Genomic DNA, 18,048 nt, shown 5'->3' with positions numbered 1-18,048 from the left:
ATAGTACAGCATTTAAAAAACAAACAAAAATAAAAATAAAAATAGGAAATGTCCTGGCCAGGTAACTCAGTTGATAGGAGTATTGTCCCCTACACCAAAAAGTTGAGGGTTCAAATCCTGGTTGTGGTTTGATCCCCAGATCAAACTGGGCTGGTACAAGAGGCAACCAATGTTTCTCTATCTCTCTTTCTCTCTCCCCCTCCCCCTTCCTCTCTCTCTAAAAATCAAAAACATATATCCTTAGGTGAGGATTTTAAAAAAACAACAAACAGGCCCTAGCCGGTTTTACTCAGTAGATAGAGCATCAGCCTGCGGACTGAAGGGTCCCCGGTTCAATTCCAGTCAAGGGCACATGCCCAGGTTGTGGGCTCGATCCCCACTGTGGAGCGTGCAGAAGGCAGCTAATCAATGATTCTCTCTCATCATTGATGTTTCTGTCTCTCCCTCTCCCTTCCTCTCTGAAATCAATAAAAATTTAAAACATTAAAAAAGTAAAAAAAAACAAAACAAAACAGGAACTGAACCTGAGTACACTACTTCTTCCAAACTTTTCCTTCACATACAAAAATATAGTGTTTTTATTGGGAAACTAGAGGCCCGGTGCACGGATTTGTGCACATTGAAAGGAAATTAGTTAGAAGAAATATTTTAGAGGCTAGAGAGGAACCACGGGAGGGCTCCAAGGCATGTCCAGCCCATCTTGCCCAGTCCTGATCAACTGGACCCCAGCAGCAAGCTAACCTACCTATCGGAGTGTCTGCCCCCGGTGGTCAGTGCATGTCATAGTGACTGGTAGAACAGTCGAATGATCGGACACTTAAAATATTAGGCTTTTATATATATAGATAGCGTCATCACACATTGATATGCAACCTTTTTAAAAATATATATTTTATTGATTTTTTAACAGAGAGGAAGGGAGAGGAATAGAGAGTTAGAAACATCGATGAGAGAAAAACATTGATCAGCTGCCTCCTGCACACCCCCAACTGGGGATGTGCCTGCAACCAAGGTACATGCCCTTGACCGTAATCGAACCTGGGACCCTTCAGTCCGCAGGCCGATGCTCTATCCACTGAGCCAAACCAGTTAGGGCCAACCTTTGTTTTTTACTTCATGGTATATTGGGACCATCTTCACTTGTCCATATACATATAAAATTTCCTCATTAAACACAAGTATTACATAGCATAGTTTGATTTCGCTGTCTATTGTCTAAGGTAACTCAAATTTCTTAAAAGTTTAACAATAACTTCTTTACTTAGTGCTTAATGAAGTTAGGGAGTAACATTCATTTTTTTTCCCCTCAAAATGTGGGACCAAAAATAAATTATCAACAGATTGAAATATTTTGTGTAGAGATGAGCAATAGGCTGCTTGGGACATGAGAATTTCTCTGACCTCAGAGGGGGAAGCTGGGGACAGCCAAGCCCACCCACAGCAAGTCATTTGGGGCCTCTCTTGGCTGTGGACCCCCAGCTCATTGAACCCCGGGGTTGGCCCAGCTGTTTCTGTATGCCTTGGATGGGGTGGGGAGAGAGGAAGACAATTCTGGCAGATGGTGAAAGAAGCCCTTTCCCTTCCAACATCTTTTTGGCCTTTGGTGTTGAAAACAAGGTTCTGCCTTAGTTTTTTCTTATATTAGTCCTGTGGGAACAGATCACAGGAAGGAAATGAGAGGCTCTTCACTTCTGTTGATATTTTTGCTTCTTATTTGGTATAAATGTCCATTAGATTAGCAAAGAAAGCTAGTGTTTGGGCATCTTAAAAAAACCAAATAAATGAAGCTGCTGTATTTTGTGTTTTCTGGCAGACCACAAGGTAGGAATATGTTTGTGTAAGAAACTCATTGGAGCGTTGCTCTGGGTGCAGCATTGGGGTGGGCACCTGAGAAGAGGCAGATCAAGCACGAGATCAAAAGGTACAGCAGACTTAGTGCCTCCCCTCCACACCTTCAAGGTCAAGTCAAGAAAAAAAAAGAAAAATGCTTCTCATGGAGAGAGCTAATCAAATACACAGCAGTGGGTTATAGTTCTGAATGGGCACACACGAACCATAACAGAATTAGAAGAAATTATAGGAAAGTTCTGTGGTCTAGTGGAGTGCACACAGTTGAGTGAATGCTGAGGTGGACCCTAGCAATTGGCATTGGGAGAAAGGGGTGCTTATTCAATGCGTTTATGTCAGTGGGTGTAAGGAGCTGAGGTTGGAAAGGGTCTACGTGACTGAACTCCAGGAAGATCAGGCCTATGTCTGGTTTGTCCTTTTGTCTTCACTGCCTGGTCAGAAGCACGGTACATAGTAGTCACTCAGTAAATGCCGAAGTACACTTAAGTGTGCAGACTTTGGAGTTGGATGCCTGGATCCTGTTCTGGATTCCTTGGCCTTCTGTACCTGTGCTTTCTCATGTGTAAAATGGGCATAACAACAGGACCCTACCTTGAAGTTTTATCATAACACACCCAAGTTCTTAGGACAGTGTCTGGCCTGGAGCTCACCAGAGTCAACCCTTATTATTTGTTCATTAAATAAATGGTTCAGTTTGGCCCAGATTTGGGGACGTTTCACAAACCAGCAACAATTGGAAATTTATGTGTAAGGGAGTTTCCTTTATCCAACAAAGAGATAAATACCTTTAGGCCCTAACCGGTTTAGCTCAGTGGATAGAACATTGTCCCGTGGACTGAAGGGTCCCAGTTTCGATTCCAGTCAAGGGCATGTACCTTGATTGTGGGCTCAATCCCCAGTAAGGGGCGTGCAGGAGGCAGCTAATCGATGTTTCTGTCTCATCAATGTTTCTCTCTATCCCTCTCCCTTCCTCTCTGTGAAAATTAATAAAATCTATATATTTTTAAAAGTACCTTTAGGCTCTAAATTGCTCTCAGTGATGGAGAAGGTATTGCAGAGATACAAGGAAATAAGTGGCAGCTGAGACATCAGTTCCTTAGCACTTAATCACTCTGGGTCCAAGTTTTCCCAGGGTGGATATTTTCAGGCATCACAGAAAACTAGAGTGGTACACCATGTAGTTGTATCTGCATTTCCTGGGAAGTGATGTGTATTTCCTACATGTTTATTCAATCATCTACCAAGTATTTATTGATCACTGATGGTGAACTAGATGCTCTTCTGGGCACTTGAGACTCAGCAGAGAGTGAGATAGACAAGGCCACTCCTTGCATGGAGCAAGTTGTAGTGGGCAAGACAGAAAGGACCCAGTACATTGATTCTTGCAGAAAAGCTTTGAAGTCAACAAAAACAGCATGGGCCTGACAGGGAATGCTCTATAGAAAAGTTAGAGAATGGCCCCTCTGCAGGGATGTTTGAGCTGAGACCAAAGGAGCCAGTACACACCTCTCACCACTTCCCCAGAAAAGCAGTCAGCTGGGTTTTGTCTTCTGTGGTTTAGAGCCAAATCAGGCCAACTCAGGATTCAGCCTCAATCATGACCAGTCCACAGGTAAAAAGCTTTGGAGTCCTGTAGCCACATAAGCTCCTAGGTCCCACCTGGATAAGGTTCCGTCCCATCTCTCGCTTTCCAGGCAAGTGTCAGAGCAGTGGTTTCCTGCCCTTGGAACAAGCCTGCTCACACTGCAGCAGTGGCCCTGCCAGGTTTGGTTGTCAGCCATGGAAGTGCGTGCTCCTGGCATCCTCTACCCCATTGTCTTCCTTTTCTCTAAACCAGGAGAAGGAATTCGTCCACCAAAACCCCCAAAGCACCCAAGGCTCGGAGACCCTGACGGGGATCCTCAGAGTTTCCAGTTTGGCCCTTTGGGTCACCCTGAAGAGTCAAAAGGCAGTTCAGGACCTGTTCCCTCTACAGAGCAGAGTGGGGAGGAATCAGGACATGAGGCCTCCAGGTAGGTGGCTCAGAACAGACTCCTACTATCAGTATCTAGACTTACTCTGTCTCTGGAACCTCTGCTGGCACAATTCAAGCCCATTAGCATATCTTCATGCTTCTTCCTGTTCCACTTCCAAAGTTGAAATCATATGAAATTTTGGTTCCAGATTTTGGTCTTTTTTAAAAAAAGTATACATGTATATCGCCACAATTATTATAATACTAAAGGCCCGGTACACGAAATTTTGTGCACTGTGGGGTTCCCTCAGCCCAGTCTGAGCCCTCTCGCAGTCCGGGACCCCTCGCTCCTTACCGCCCACCTACAGTGGAACTGGGAGAGGCTCCCACCACCACCACCACTGCACTTGCCAGCTGTGAGCTGCTGCACTCTCCAGCTGTGAGCCTGGCTTCTGGCTGAGCGGCGCTCCCCCAGGCACTGACCACCAGGGGGAAGCTCCTGCGTTGAGCATCTGCCCCCTGGTGGTCAGTGCTCATCATAGTGACTGGTCATTCCACTGTTCTGTCGATTTGCATATTAAGGTTTTATTATATAGGATAAACATAGTCTCACCAATGTTTTTTAAAAGATTTTATTTTTAGCCCTGGCCGGGTGGCTCAGTTGATTGGAGCATCGTCCCATATGCCAACAAAGGTTGCAGGTTTGATTCCTGGTCAGAGCACATACCTAGGCTGCAGGTTCAATCCTGTCAGGGCATGTATGGGAGGCAACCGATTGATATTTCTCTCTCTCTCTCTCTCTCTCTCTCTCTCTCTCTCAGGGCATGTATGGGAGGCAACCGATTGATATTTCTCTCTCTCTCTCTCTCTCTCTCTCTGTCAAATCAATAAAAAAAACATATCCTCAGATGAGAATGTAAACAAAAAAATTTCAGAGCACTTTGGTTTACAAAGATTTGAGAGGAAGACAGAAATTCCTCACATACCCCTTGCCTCACACATGCATAGCCTCCCCCATTATCACCATCACTCACCAGAATGGTACTTTTTTATTTTTTTAACCAAAGATGAACCTACACTGACATATCATCAACCAAAGTCTATAGTTTACCTTAGTGTTCACTCTTGGTATACATCCTATGGGTTTGGACAAATGTATAAAGACATGTATCTACCACTATAGTATCATACAGAGTATTTTCACTGCCCTAAAAATCCCCTGTGCTCTGAGAGACTGTTCATCTCTCCCCCTGATCCTGGCAACCACTGGTCTTTTTTTAATATATATAATTTATTTTTATTGATTTCAGAGAGAAAAGGAGAGGGAGAGAGAGAGAAAAACGTCAATGATGAGAGAGAGTCATGGGTCAGCTGTCTCCTGCACGCCCCCTACTGGGGATCGAGCCCGCAACCTGGGCATATGCCCTTGACCAGAATTGAACCCGGTACCCTTCAGTCCACAGGCCTACGCGCTATCCACTGAGCAAAACCAGCTAGGGCACCACTGGTCTTTTTACTTCTCCATAGTTTGCCTTTTACAGAATTTCATGTAGTTGGAATCATATAATATGTGGCCTTTCAAATTGGCTTCTTTCACTTAGTAATGTGCATTTAAGTTTCCTCTATGTCTTTTCATGGCTTGATAGCTCATTTATTTTATTTATTTTATCCTCACCAGAGGATATGTTTGTTGATTTGAGAGAGAGAGGAAGGGAGAGAGAGAAACATTGATTGGTTGCCTCCCGTACATGCCCCTACTGGGGATCAAACCTGTAACCCAGATATGTGCCAGATTTGGGAATCGAACCCAAAACCTTTTGGTGCATAGGACGACACTCCAACCAACTGACCCACTTGGCCAGGGCTCAGTTCTTTTTAGTGCTGAATAATATTCCATTTTCTGGTTGTACCATTTCATTTACGCACTGGAGGCCATTACGTTTTGGCAATTATGAATACTCCTGTTTCTTTTGACACTGTGTTTCTCATATCTACAAATTCCCTTAGAATTTGCAGAGTTGGAGGCAGGAGTGTCAGTGCAAATGAGAATTCCTGGTCTTACCTGAGGAGCCGATTCCTGGGATTATAAGGGTGAAGTGCTGCCACAGCTGGCAGCTTCGATTCTAGATGTGGGACTCCGCACCCTTCTTAGAGTCAAATGTTCCCCAGCTCACTGCTCCCCTCCATCCCACCCTCTCTCAGCAAGAAGGTGCTCCAGGACCTCCCTTCTGGGAGACTCTGAGCACTGCTTTGCCCTCGGACTTCATTCTCTGTCCCACTAGATGCACTGAAAGCCTTGGGTGATTTCAGAACCTCTTGTTTTGTCTTTCTCCACCCAGCTCTCCGGACAAGGAAGCTGGAGCTCCTTCCAGGAGCCTCTCGCAACCAGAAAAGGAGCCAATCCCCTTTCCTCCTTCCCAGGTGAGCCTGTGTTGTAGCTTCCCCTGTGAGCAGAAAGCAGCCGCCTCCCTTAGGCTGAGCTCCTGCCTCTGTTCATCCTCGTGGCCAATGGGCTGGTTTGCCCTGGGGGTAGAGGGCACAGGCCATGTTTGAGACAAGAAGGAAACCGGTTTTGGTATTTGTTTGTTTTCTTTCTTAGACCTCATTCCTCCCTTATATTTATTGCTGCTTTGTTCTTGTTGTATCTGGTTCACAGAACTCAGACAGGAGGTTTGTCCCACAGTTTGCAAAACCCAGGAAGGCAGTGACAAGACTAGCTGCTACGAGGGAAGAGGACCTCGGGAGTGGGGCCTTTAGCTTGGTAAGACCCTAAAATCAGCAGGCTGAGCCCCATAGATGGGCAGCTTCTTGGCCAAGCCTTGGCAGCTGAGTTTAACCTTGATTTTTTGTGTTGTTTTTTTTTGGCAATGGCTAGATCTGCACCTCTCCACACCCCATTTTCAGCACATTGCACTACCGATGTCTCTGGACTGCAGGTGCTATGCAGGCAGCTCCCAGGCCTGTGAGAGGCACTCAGGACAGCTGTGCCCATATCAGAGTGCTGGAGGCAAGAGCCCTCTTGCCCACATTGCGTGAAAATTAGAAAACTCAGAAAGGCAACCCTGACCAGTTGCTGCTCAGTTGGTTGGAGTGTCATCCCAAACACCAAAAGATTGCAGGTTCAATTCCCAGTCAGGGCACATACCTAGTTTGTGGGTTCATCCCCTATCAGGGTGCATGCCATGCAGAAAGCAACTGATCATGTTTCCTCTCTTTCTCTCTCTCTCCCTCCCTCCCTCCTTCCCTCCCTCCCTCCCTCCCTCTCTAAAAATCAATAAAAACATATCCTCCAGTGAGGATTAAAAAAGAAAACTCAGAAAGGCAGCCCATGTTCTGTCCCTGAACCCCTTTGCTTCTCAGTAGCTTTTGGGCAAGTTGGGGCTGTGGGGGGTCTCACAGTGTGCTCTCTTATCCTTGCCACTGTGAGCTCCAGCGCTGACACTGTCTGGTAACACAGGCCCCAGAACAAGTGAGTGGTGGGAATGCCAGCAACTGCGTTTGTAATCAGCCTTAGTTGGGAACACCCTTGATATCTTTCAACTGGTGAATGGTTGAACAAACCATGGTCTGTCTACACCGTGAACACAACTCAGCAATAAAAAAAGGAGCAAAGTAGTGACACAGGCAACCACATGGATGGATCTGCAGAGCATTACATGGAGTAGGAATAGCCAGTCCCAAAAGGTTATTTGCTATAGGGTTCCATTTACAGAACATTATTGAAATGACAAAGATCATAGACATGTAGGGTGGACTAGAGGTTGCCAGCAGTTGGATACGAGGCAGGGGGAGGGGCGGGGAGGTCACAACATGGGAGAGAGGTGAGTGTGGCTGCAAATGGCAGTACCAGGAATCTTTGTTTTGCAACTTTTCAATATCTTAACTCTCGGAGTGGATACACAGCCTCCACCAGTGAGAGAACCGTATAGAACTTAATACACATACTCGAATGGGAGAGCCGAATAAGGTGGGGGACTTGATCAATTTCAACACCCTGGTTGTGATACTGTACTTTGGTTATATAAGATGTTACCATTGGGCAAACCAGGTGAGGAGCACAAAGGATCTTTTCACATTATTTCTCACAACTGCACAAGAATTTGCAATGATCTTACAAAAAGTTTAATTTAAAAAAAAGTAGGGGTGATAGCTTTGCTGTTGATGCTGAAAAGGCTGTATGTAACTCAGCGGTCTGGTGGCCGGTGGCTTCATTGAAGCCCTATAGACATGCTGTGACCTTCAGTGGTCTGACATTTGCAATGCAGACCCTCTCCTAGAAATATTTGCCCTACTGTGCAGGAAGGTTATTGAGAAGGTGTCTCCCCCCCAGCACTGATAACTACAAAAGAAGTGGGGGAGCAGCTGCTCTCTGTAGGCATCCTGGATGCAAACCTCAGTCCCTAGGTATTGAATTTATTTGCAGTTCAATTTGAAGGGAGAGATGATGGCATGGGGGTGAAAGGAAGGGAGATACTGGGTTGACTCCATTGTTAGGGGCTGAATAGCTTGAAGGATGGAGTTGCTGCTAGTTGAGACAGGGAGACTCTGAGGGGATGCTCAGGAGCTGGTGTTGGTTGTGTCACATCGGAGGTGACCAGGAAATGCCAGGTGGGAATGTTAGATACATGCATCTATAGTCAGGGGCGATCTGGGCTGCAGTGACTCCACAGGTTTAGGCTTGAGCACCTAGAAGGATCGAGCTGCCATCTACCTAAGGATGGTACTCCATCTATGTCCCAGCTGGAACCATACTCTCTCTGAGCCTGCTCTGGTCATCTCCCACCTTTTAAACAGTTTATCTTGAAATAATTAGAGATTTATAGGAAGTTTCAAAAAACAGTATGGACCCATTGATGGATGAATGAATGGGATAAACAGAATGTTGCATATCCACTCAATGGAATATTATTCACCCTTACAAAGGAAGGATATACTGCTGCATGCTACAACACAGATGAACCTGGGGACATTATGCTAACAAAATAAGCCAGTCACAAAGCAACAAATGTCATACAATTCCCCTTACATAAGGTCCCTAGATTAGTCAAACTTCTAACGACAGTAGTGTGGAGGTCATGAGGGGCTGGAGAGAGGGGGGATGGGGACTTAATGTTTAATGGGGATAGAGCTTCAGTTGTACAAGGTGAAGAGTTCTGGGGATGGGTGATGATGATGGTTGCATGCGAGTGTGAATTTACTTAATGCCACTGAACTGTGCACTTAAAAATGGTTAAGATAGTGCCCTAGCTGGTTTTGCTCAGTGACTAGAGCATTGACCCACTGACTGAAGGGTCCTGGGTTCGATTCCGGTCAAGGGCACATACCTCAGTTGCAGGCTTGATCCCCAGCCCTGATCGGGGCTCATGTGGGAGGCAACCAATTGATATGTCTCTAATATTGATGTTTCTCTCTCTCTGTCTCTCCCCCTCTCTTCCACTCTCTAAAAATCAATGGAAAAATATCCTCAGGTGATGATCAACAACAACAAAACACGGTTAAGATGGTGAATCTTACATTGTGTGCATCATACCACAATTTAACAACAAAACAGCACAGAGAAGTCCTGTATTTCCTCCCCTAGTTTCCCAAGTGGTGACTCTTACATAAGTATGGTTCATCTCCAGTCCAGGCAATTGACATTAGTGTCATCCACAGACCTCCTTGAGTTTTACTAGTATGTCCTTGATCTCCACATGCCTGGTGGGGAGAAGGGAATGTGGGAAGGAAGGATTCCTGGGCTTCCGGTTACCCTCCAGCCTCTGGCACAAAGCTCTGCCGTGTACTAGTAAGTAGTCCCCCCTTTTCCGTGCCTTCACTGTCCATGGTTTTAGTTAACCTGTGGTCAACCACTTCCAAAAAAATATTAAATAGAAAATCCAGAAATAAACAATTCATAAGTTTTAAATTGCATGCCGTCCTGAGTAATGTGATGAAATCTCACACCGTCCTGCCTGGGACATGAATCATCCCTTTGTCCAGTGGCTCCACCCTGCATATGCTCCCTTCCCATGAGTCACTCAGTAGCTGTTTGGGTTATCAGATTGACTGCTGTGGTATCACAGTGTTTGTATTTAAGTAACCTTTATTTTACTCAGTAATGGCCTCAAAGCCATTCATATAACTTTTATTACAGTATACTGTTATAATTGTCCTATTTTATCATTAATTATTGTTGTTAATCTCTTATGGTGCCTAATTTAAAATATAACTTTATCATAGGCATGTATTTATAGGAAAAAACATAGTATCTACAGGGTTCAGTACTATCTGCAGTTTCAGGCATCCACTGGGGGTCTTGGAACGCATCCCCCATGGATAAGAGGGAATTACTGTACTGATCCCTTCAGTGGTCTGCACAGCGTCTGAGACTTTGTACAGGGGCAGTAACAACTAGAAAAATCTTCAGAGTGGTTGGTTATTGAAGGCCTGAGGCTGAGTCTTTCTCTCTACACAGGAGACACCACCAGAGCCCAGTGCCCAGCAGGCAGGAAGCCAGTCATGGCAGGAGTCCCCAGAGCTCACTATCTTGGAGGCCTGGGAGCCAGGAGACCAGACGCAAACAGATGGCACCCACTCCGAGCACAGTGTCCAAAACGCTGTAACACCTGTGTCCAGCAGGGGGGATTCTCAGCCTGAGGTCTCCAATGACATTTCTTCAGAATGGGGGATGGTGCCCTTGGTTTCAGAGAGTGCCAGCCAGGACTGTCTATTGAAACAAGGGACCAATTTGCCAGATGCTGGAAGCACAGAGGGGGGTAGGATTCCAGGTGATCTCAGCCAGAAAGGGCATCTGCCAAGCAGTGGTGCTGAGAAGAAGGAGCCAGACCAAGGAGTCCCACAGGAGGAAGGTGTCCAAGGGGGAACAGGGACTGACCAGGAGAAAGGAGACAGCATCCTAGGCCTGGTCACTCAGGGCTCAGAGCTTGGATCTGCAGCCCAGGCCCCACCTGACCCCCTGCAGATACTCAGCAGGGTTGGCAAGGAAGCAGGAGGGAGCTGTAGCAGCCCCAGACACTCCTCCCTTAGGATCAGTGTCATCACAGATGTGGTCACAGACCCCACCAAGTCAGAACAGAGGGCTCTGGAGTTGACGGGGCCAGATGAGAAGGCTAACACCCAGGCACCTGCCTCTCCCAGCGGGAAGGCCCCTGATGGAGGCCATAGTGGGGCCCTGCTCACAGGCCTGCCTCTCGCTGGGGAAACTACAGAAAGCAGAGGAGAGGAAGGGTGGGAGGCCGACTCCCCTGGTGATGTCTCCAGGGGCCCTGCAGCCTCCCTGGTTCTGGCTCATGAGACCCAAGAGCCCTCAGTAGGTGCTGGATGTTCCAGTCCTATAGCCTCGGAAATTGACCCAGTTGTTGGTCAGACACAGGTACCAGACCTGGATCAAGAAGGGCTGGAAGGTGTGTGTGCGCTGTCTTTGTTGTCACAGCCCTCAGGTGAAAAGGCAGCCGAATTAGGTAGCCAGAGCCATGAACAAGACTTTGGGGGGTTCAGTCCGTCCCTTGGAGCCTCTGTTCCACCATTGCACAGAGAAACAGTGGTTGGTCCTCCCCTGGATGCCAGGGCCCACCAGGGCAACCCAGATGCCCCTGCAGGCCCAGCAGGCCAGCCCAAGCATCCTGACCCTGCAGACCAGGCCGCCTTGGAACTCGACTTCCTGCCAGACAGCCAGATACAGGATGCCCTGGAAGCCCTCAACTTAGAAGCCCCACCTGAGCAGGTAAGAGCTTCCTTAAGTTACAGCCAGACCATCCCAGAACAGGTGCCAGTGTCCACAGGCTCTCGTCCAAACCACCCAATGGTGGGGGAAGATGGGGCGTGTGGTAGTCTGTTTATATGGCAGACGAGTCTAGGGGGTCTGAGTTGCAACTTCAGTGGATGTGTGGAGTCTGTGATTTTCCAGAAAGAAAGACCTGCTTTTCCATGAGGGGCCTGTGCCAAACATATGTATGGAATTTTGAGTTTATGCTGGGGGCTGCCTGCATGACAGGCAGTGGGAAAGCTGCCCAATGAGCGTCTGCCAGCCCTGGCGTTCACCTGTCAGGGAAGGTAGCAGCCTTGCTTGAGCCCCGCTCCCAGAGTAGGCTCCATGTCCCTGGCTGGTGGCACACCTGAGCCTGGCCTAAGTGCTTTGCAGTGGTGCTCTGAGAGGTAGGTGGTTCTCGGTTCTCTTTCCACACACTGGGTTGGGCACCTGCCAGAGGTGACACAGCCAGGAGGGGAGGAGCCTGGGTCTGCATCAGGATTGTCCTGATTCTACAGCTATGCCTCAGCCACCCCATCCCAGAATGTGGAGTCCAACTCCCTTTACAAATGATGGCCTTGTTTTTTCAGCTGTCCCTGTTAAGATTTTTTCCCCCCAAAATGTATTCAATACATGCTTGTCAAGAGCCTGCATGGTCCCTGCCCCCCTGAGGTTTTCAGTAGCACTGTTCCCGCCTACCTCTCCCAGAGTGAGCATTTTTAAAAAATATATATTTTTATTGACTGCAGAGAGGAAGGGAGAGGGAGGGAGAGAGAGATAGAAACATCAGTGATCAATGATAAGAGAAAATCATTGATTGGCTGCCTTCTGCACGCCCCCCACTGGGGATCGAGCCCGCCCCTGACCAGAATCGCCTCTGACCGGAATTGAACCTGGGACCCTTCAGTCCACAGGCCGACACTCTATCCACTGAGCCAAGCCAGCTAGGGCCAGAGTGAGCATTTTTTGTACCCTTTCATTTTGGAACTTAAAGAGTCTGCATGTGACACAGCTCCAAAACAAACACAGGATCTCATCGGGTGCCCAGCTGAAGAAAGCCAGCTGTTCTGAGGGCGAAGGGAGAGTGACTGGGTTGAGCATATGTGGTCTCTACTGCATTTTGGCCCTCCACAGTGCTCACCTGTGAGGTGATTGCAGACCTGGCCCTCCCTGGGCTGTCCGGGCCCTGGCTCCTCCTGCACCTGTCTCATGATCACCAGATGAGCAAGATCATGGAAAGTAGGTCACAGTGCAGAGTTAGAACACGATCTCCTGGGAACAGCTGAAATTTTAAAATTGGAGCCTTGTTTCTTGAAAAGTGCAAACTCCTCACTCGGAAGGAAATGCCGTCTAAGTTACTCCCAGTCTCTGGCCTCTTGGGCAGTGGCTAAGGGAGAAAGCTGGGGAAGCAGTTGGGACATTTGGTGGCAGCCAGCAGGCAAAAGAGTGAGCCCTCCGGACAGGCTGCCAGTGACTGCGCACTTGGGAGTCAGCAGTGGGGGGGGGGGGGGACCTGGGCAGACAGCCAGGTGGTCAGACCTGACAGGTGCTCCAGGGGAGTAGGCACTGCCTTGACAAGGCTGCCAACGCCCAGACGAGTTTCGTTTAGATATTGGGCGTTCCTGAACAAGTTGGGGTGACCCAGGCACAAGCACATTCTCATGGGAAGATTCTGATAGCCCTTGGCAGGAAGGCCAGGTGGGCAGGGACACTTAGGTGCAGCACAGATGGAGGGAGGGCAGCCTCACCAGGTATGGTGGTGGGCGCCGCATCAGGTGAAGCCACTCAGAGACTCAGAGGTTACACAGCGGTGACTGACCAGCTTCAAACCCAGGTCCCCTCACAGGAACTGGTGTTTTCTTCTCCAATAGCTCCCTTGGGACATGAACTCACCCCAGAGCTGTGGAGCCTCCGTACACCGCTGCATCAAAGGAGCATCAACGCTGAGTCCCAGGTCCCTTTCAGGGGCTTACAGCTCTGACCCTGGCATGTTCAGGAACACTTTTGTTGTGACCGACATTTACACAATCCTGGTGGGCGGGAGAATATTCCCATGGCCAGGAACAGTGCAGTGAGTTTGGTGAATATGTGGTCTTTTAAGTCAGAGTTGCCTGCATGAAATAGCCAGATGCTGGGAGACACTGTATTGTCTACAGCAGAGACCCCAGCTGGCACTGCTGGCATTCAGGGCCAGCTCGTTCTGGTGGTGGGGACTGTCCTGTGCACTGTAGCATGTTGAGTAGCATCTCTGGCCTCCACCCAGATGCCAGTAGCACCTTCTTCCCCAGTCGTGACAACCAAGAATGTCCCCAGACATTGTGAAGTGTCTCCTGGGGATGGAGTCATCCCCAGGTGAGAACCACTGGCTACAGGCAGTTTTTCAGGTACTTCTTTGCTAGTGTAGCTCAACCCTTCACCCTGTCCCCACCCCATCAGGGGAGAGGATGTCCCTAGAACAGGCCCCTTTCCAACCCCAAGACTTCGGTCTCCTTAAGAGGCTCTAGCCCTAACTGGTTTGGCTCAGCGGATAGAGCATCGGCCTGCGGACTCAAGGGTCCCAGGTTCGATTCCGGTCAAGGGCATGTACCTTGGTTGTGGGCACATCCCCAGTAGGGGGTGTGCAAGAGGCAGCTGATCCATGTTTCTAACTCTATCCCTCTCCCCTCTTCTCTGTAAAAAATCAATAAAATATATTTAAAAAAAAAAAAAGAGGCTCTGGGCTAGCTGCTGCCCCCACCCCCACCCCCGGCCTCTTTCCTCTTTCCATGGGACACATGTCACCCCGTGATTGAGCCTGACATCTTCCACAAAAATTAAACTACTGTCGACATTTAGAGACTTAAGCTTCTCCCGGTTATTTGGCTCTCTCCCCTATTAATTATGAATTTTTCCTTTGCAATAGATTTGCAAGATCTTTTCCTGACTTAAAATGTGTGGCTTATCTGGCTGACCTCTTCCCCTCGACACTGATGCCCACCTTGCTACAGTCACTGCACCGAGGGGTCCTCTCTGTGCCTTTCTTGATACTGCAGGATGCACAGAGAATGTGTGGATGGAGCCCCCAGGCATAGGGCAGCTTGTTGGAAGGTGCAGGCCCAGGAGAGGACAGCAGGGTCAGGCCCCGTGGTTCCCTGTCTGCTCTCTTTCTGAGGGGTGATGGCAAGAGCAGCCCAGCTGGTGGCCCCCAGGTTTAACCACTTTTCCTCCAGGAGTTCCAGCCTCGATGTTCCTGCCGTGGCCCAGGGGCACAGACATTTCCTGTGTGACCTTCCTTTCCTTTCCTGTGCAGGGTAACTGTTCACACGTGTGCTCTCTTTCCAGTTTCCTGCAGGGAGCGGGGTGGGCCCTTGCTGGCCTGGCACCAGCCTGAGTACTGAAGGAGGCCCCCTCATCGAGTCTCAGCCAAGGTAGGCCCGGTGGGAGGCCACCCCAGGACCCTCATCTAGGGGGTCTTCCCTTTAGAGAGGGAGTGTCACTGCCTTCCTGGCACTGAGCTGCCATGATCTCCACCCCCCGCCCCAGCCCTGCGAGCTCCCATTTTGCTGATGAGGGGGCCTGGCTCTCCCTCACTGGGCCTCGCTTTCCTCAATCCAGTAAGGGAGCTGAGCCCTGTCCTTCAAACTGCGTGTGTCCCCGGCTCCCCGCAGCCATCTGCACCCAAACAAGCATCTCTCCCCGGACCCCTGGTGGTGCCCCTGGTTCTGTGCGTTGTTTGAATTCAGTGTGTGCATTTTTCTGGAGAAAAGGTCCAGAACTTTCCCTGAATCTCCTCAGAGTGAAACGGCTAAGAACCTTGACCAGGCCAATCTTGGGCGGTCCCAGTTCTGGCCCAGGGTGGGCCCTCCAGGGTCTGACCTGGCTTGTCTCCTCACTTCCCACTTGGCTCTGTGCCCCAGGGCAGGGCACTGGGTGCACTGTCCCTCCACCTGAGGAGTGTGCGTGTGTGGGACGAGGGTGTCCTCTCCCCTTACTCCAGGGGCTCTCACAGTCTGTCATCTCCCTCCAGTCCTTTCTCCCGGCCCTGCGGGGGAAGCACTGGGTGGCCATCCTCTCCTGTTACAGGCCTCTCTGCAGAGGCGGTGCCTTATCAATTATTTATGGCCAAGCTTCTGTTTCTGTCTAGCAAGTGTGGAGGAGGGACTAGGGGTGCAGCCCTGGGTGAGTTTTTCTTTCCCTCCTCCTCCTCCTCCTCCTCCTCCAGGGATAAGGTAGCATGTTTTTGCCTTCTTCCCTTGCATAAGCTTTGTCACTAGTACCTGTTGTACTAGTGACACACACACACACACACCCTGCACAAGTACCAGAGGCCATTCAGTCAAAATGGCCCCACCATTGTTTGAGCAAAGAGGAGGGAGAATCGTGTCTGAGTCTGATATCCTTGCTGGGTGATGTGACCCCACATGGACATCTGGAAGACCCCCAGGGCAGGGCCTGGGGTGATGGCCCATGGTGAGTAAGACACAAAAGAAGCTAAGGCCCAGGTCAGCCAGCCATCTTGGGTGACAGCAGCAGGTGGAGCAGAACAGAGATCCTGTAGTGAAAGACCAGGAGGTGCTGCCATGCCAGGGTCTGGTATGATTTGGGGAAAGCTGTTGACCGGAGGCCAGGAGGACGACCCTCTGCCAGCACCTGCAGGCCACACGTTAGATACAGTGGGTGCTGTGGCACATCCACCCCTCCCATAGAGGTTAGCGCCATCCAGTGCCGGCTCTTCCAGAAACTGTTCTGGGCACTGGGCACTGGGCAGGCAGCGTGGGACAGGACAAAACATGAAGCCACCATCTACTGCACATTGGGTGGGGCAGGCAGGGTGAGAGAGAGACAAGCAAATTAGATAAGCAGATGGCAGAGTGTTAGGGAGAAAAAGTCAGTGGGGAAGAGGTTAAAATTTTAACTCAGTGATCAGGAAAGTATTCCCCCAACCCCCCTCAAGAAGGAGACATTTGGGAGAGAACATTCCAGAGCCCTAAGAGGTGCTCAGGGAAAGGCCAGGAATTCATCTTCTGGCTGGAGGGAGGGCAGGGACGAGAGGGAGGGGATGGGGTCTGGAGGGGCCAGCAGATGGTGCAGTGACCATTTTCACAGCCCTCCACCCCATACTGCATGGGAGACAAGCTGTAGGCGTAGGAGCTGGGGGTCTGGGGAGACTGGTGGGGAGAGGTGGCTGGATTCTGGGTGTGCTTTTGGCAATCGATCCAGCTGGGTTGGCCATCAGAGCTCTGCCCGCAGTAGCTTAATATCTGGGAAAGCAGACAGCTGAAGGCCCAGCGAAAGCCCCCAGAATGGTGTTTGGTGGAGCTGCCTGCTGAGGTCAGGCCTCTTATCTTCCTTTCCCTCCAGTGCCCACAAGGGGATCAAGCCCCGTGAAGCCACCAGGATGGAGGATGCAACAGATACCATGCGCGGCCTCATTATTGAACTCTCCAACCTGAAGTAAGAGGGGTGGATAGGACAGGCAGTGGGATGGGAAAACCAGTGTGACAGCAAGAAGGAGGCCCCCTACAGCCACCCAGACCTCCCATCAAAGGGCCTCCAAAAAGTGTCACTCCTCCTGGGCTCTCACCTATTACGTCATAGATTCATCCTTTACAGACTTGTTAGGTTCTAGAGAGGGCCTGGGACAGTCAGTGGTCCACTCTGTAACAGGTTGATTCTGATTGTGCATGTGTGTCTGAGAGTGTGTGAGCCTCTGTGAGAATGTGCAAGCAGGAGTGTGGGTGTGTCCTGCTCTGCCTCATAGTCAAGCCAGCATTTTCTTGCAGCCGGCTGATCATGAATGCCCACCGGGACCTGGAAGCATTCAAGCGCCTCAACTACCGGAAGGCAAAGCCTGCAGGGAAAGCCCCCATGCCCTACACATCAAAGGGGGCTGGGGCTCTCCCTCGAGGGGAGCAACCCTGGCGGGATTTGTAGATGCTTCTGAATGGGGAAGCTGGGGGACTGTGTGCAGGGCTTACCCCTCCCATGGATGTATGTTTTGTTCAAACCCTGGCCCCAGAAGTGCCTGATGTTCCTGCCACAGAGCTGTCAACAATCCCCCTGCAGACCCCGAAAAGCCTTCAGTCCCTGATGTTGCTCCTGGTATTTTGTTACCCCTGGTACTTTGTTACCCCCAAGATGCTCCAGCGGGTCCTAGTGGGCCCCAGAAACTGCCCTTTAGCCGACCTGGAAGTCAGCCTCCCTGGGAAACCCTGGAGGCCCCACTGGAGTCCACAGCAGCCCTCTGGAGTCTGTATGGGGAGGGAACCTGCTCCCTGAGAGGCTGAGGCTGCAGGGGGAAGTGGAGGCGGGCTGGGGCCCCAGGAGCAGGGCCCAGAGCCACCCAGATGTTTATCTGGGTTTGCAAATTTTGGCTCCTTAGCTGAGGTTATGGCAGGTTCAGAATTTGTTTCTTTCCTGGAGGAAAAAGGGCCCCCTTTGTTGGTTGTGCGTTTGTCTCTCTCTGGCTTTCCATTTTATTTATTTTGGGAAGAGCACTAATAAATGATTCCCTAGCAAG

General features: G+C 49.7%; 1 protein-coding gene across 4 annotated transcripts in view; it reads left to right on the top strand.

The window, feature by feature from the left end:
- CUNH19orf57 (chromosome unknown C19orf57 homolog) overlaps positions 1–18,048 on the top strand; it is a 20,517-nt gene extending 2,469 nt beyond the window's left edge. Inside the window, exons 4-10 of one of the 4 annotated variants that reach the window (XM_014465745.2) lie at positions 3,686–3,860; positions 6,142–6,223; positions 6,459–6,563; positions 10,257–11,525; positions 14,871–14,956; positions 16,890–16,982; positions 17,312–18,048. In XM_014465745.2, the coding sequence (XP_014321231.1) occupies positions 3,686–3,860; positions 6,142–6,223; positions 6,459–6,563; positions 10,257–11,525; positions 14,871–14,956; positions 16,890–16,982; positions 17,312–17,462 (1,961 nt within the window). In that variant the 3' untranslated portion in view covers positions 17,463–18,048. Of the gene's footprint in view, positions 1–3,685; positions 3,861–6,141; positions 6,224–6,458; positions 6,564–10,256; positions 11,526–13,420; positions 14,051–14,870; positions 14,957–16,889; positions 16,983–17,311 lie in introns of those variants that run through there. The other 3 variants (XR_002832049.1, XM_023763946.1, XM_023763947.1) reach the window with 3 other exon arrangements.

Source organism: Myotis lucifugus, unplaced genomic scaffold, assembly GCF_000147115.1.
Source record: "Myotis lucifugus unplaced genomic scaffold, Myoluc2.0 scaffold_310, whole genome shotgun sequence".
Taxonomy (NCBI): domain Eukaryota; kingdom Metazoa; phylum Chordata; class Mammalia; order Chiroptera; family Vespertilionidae; genus Myotis; species Myotis lucifugus.
This window is presented reverse-complemented; position numbering and strand designations above follow the sequence as displayed.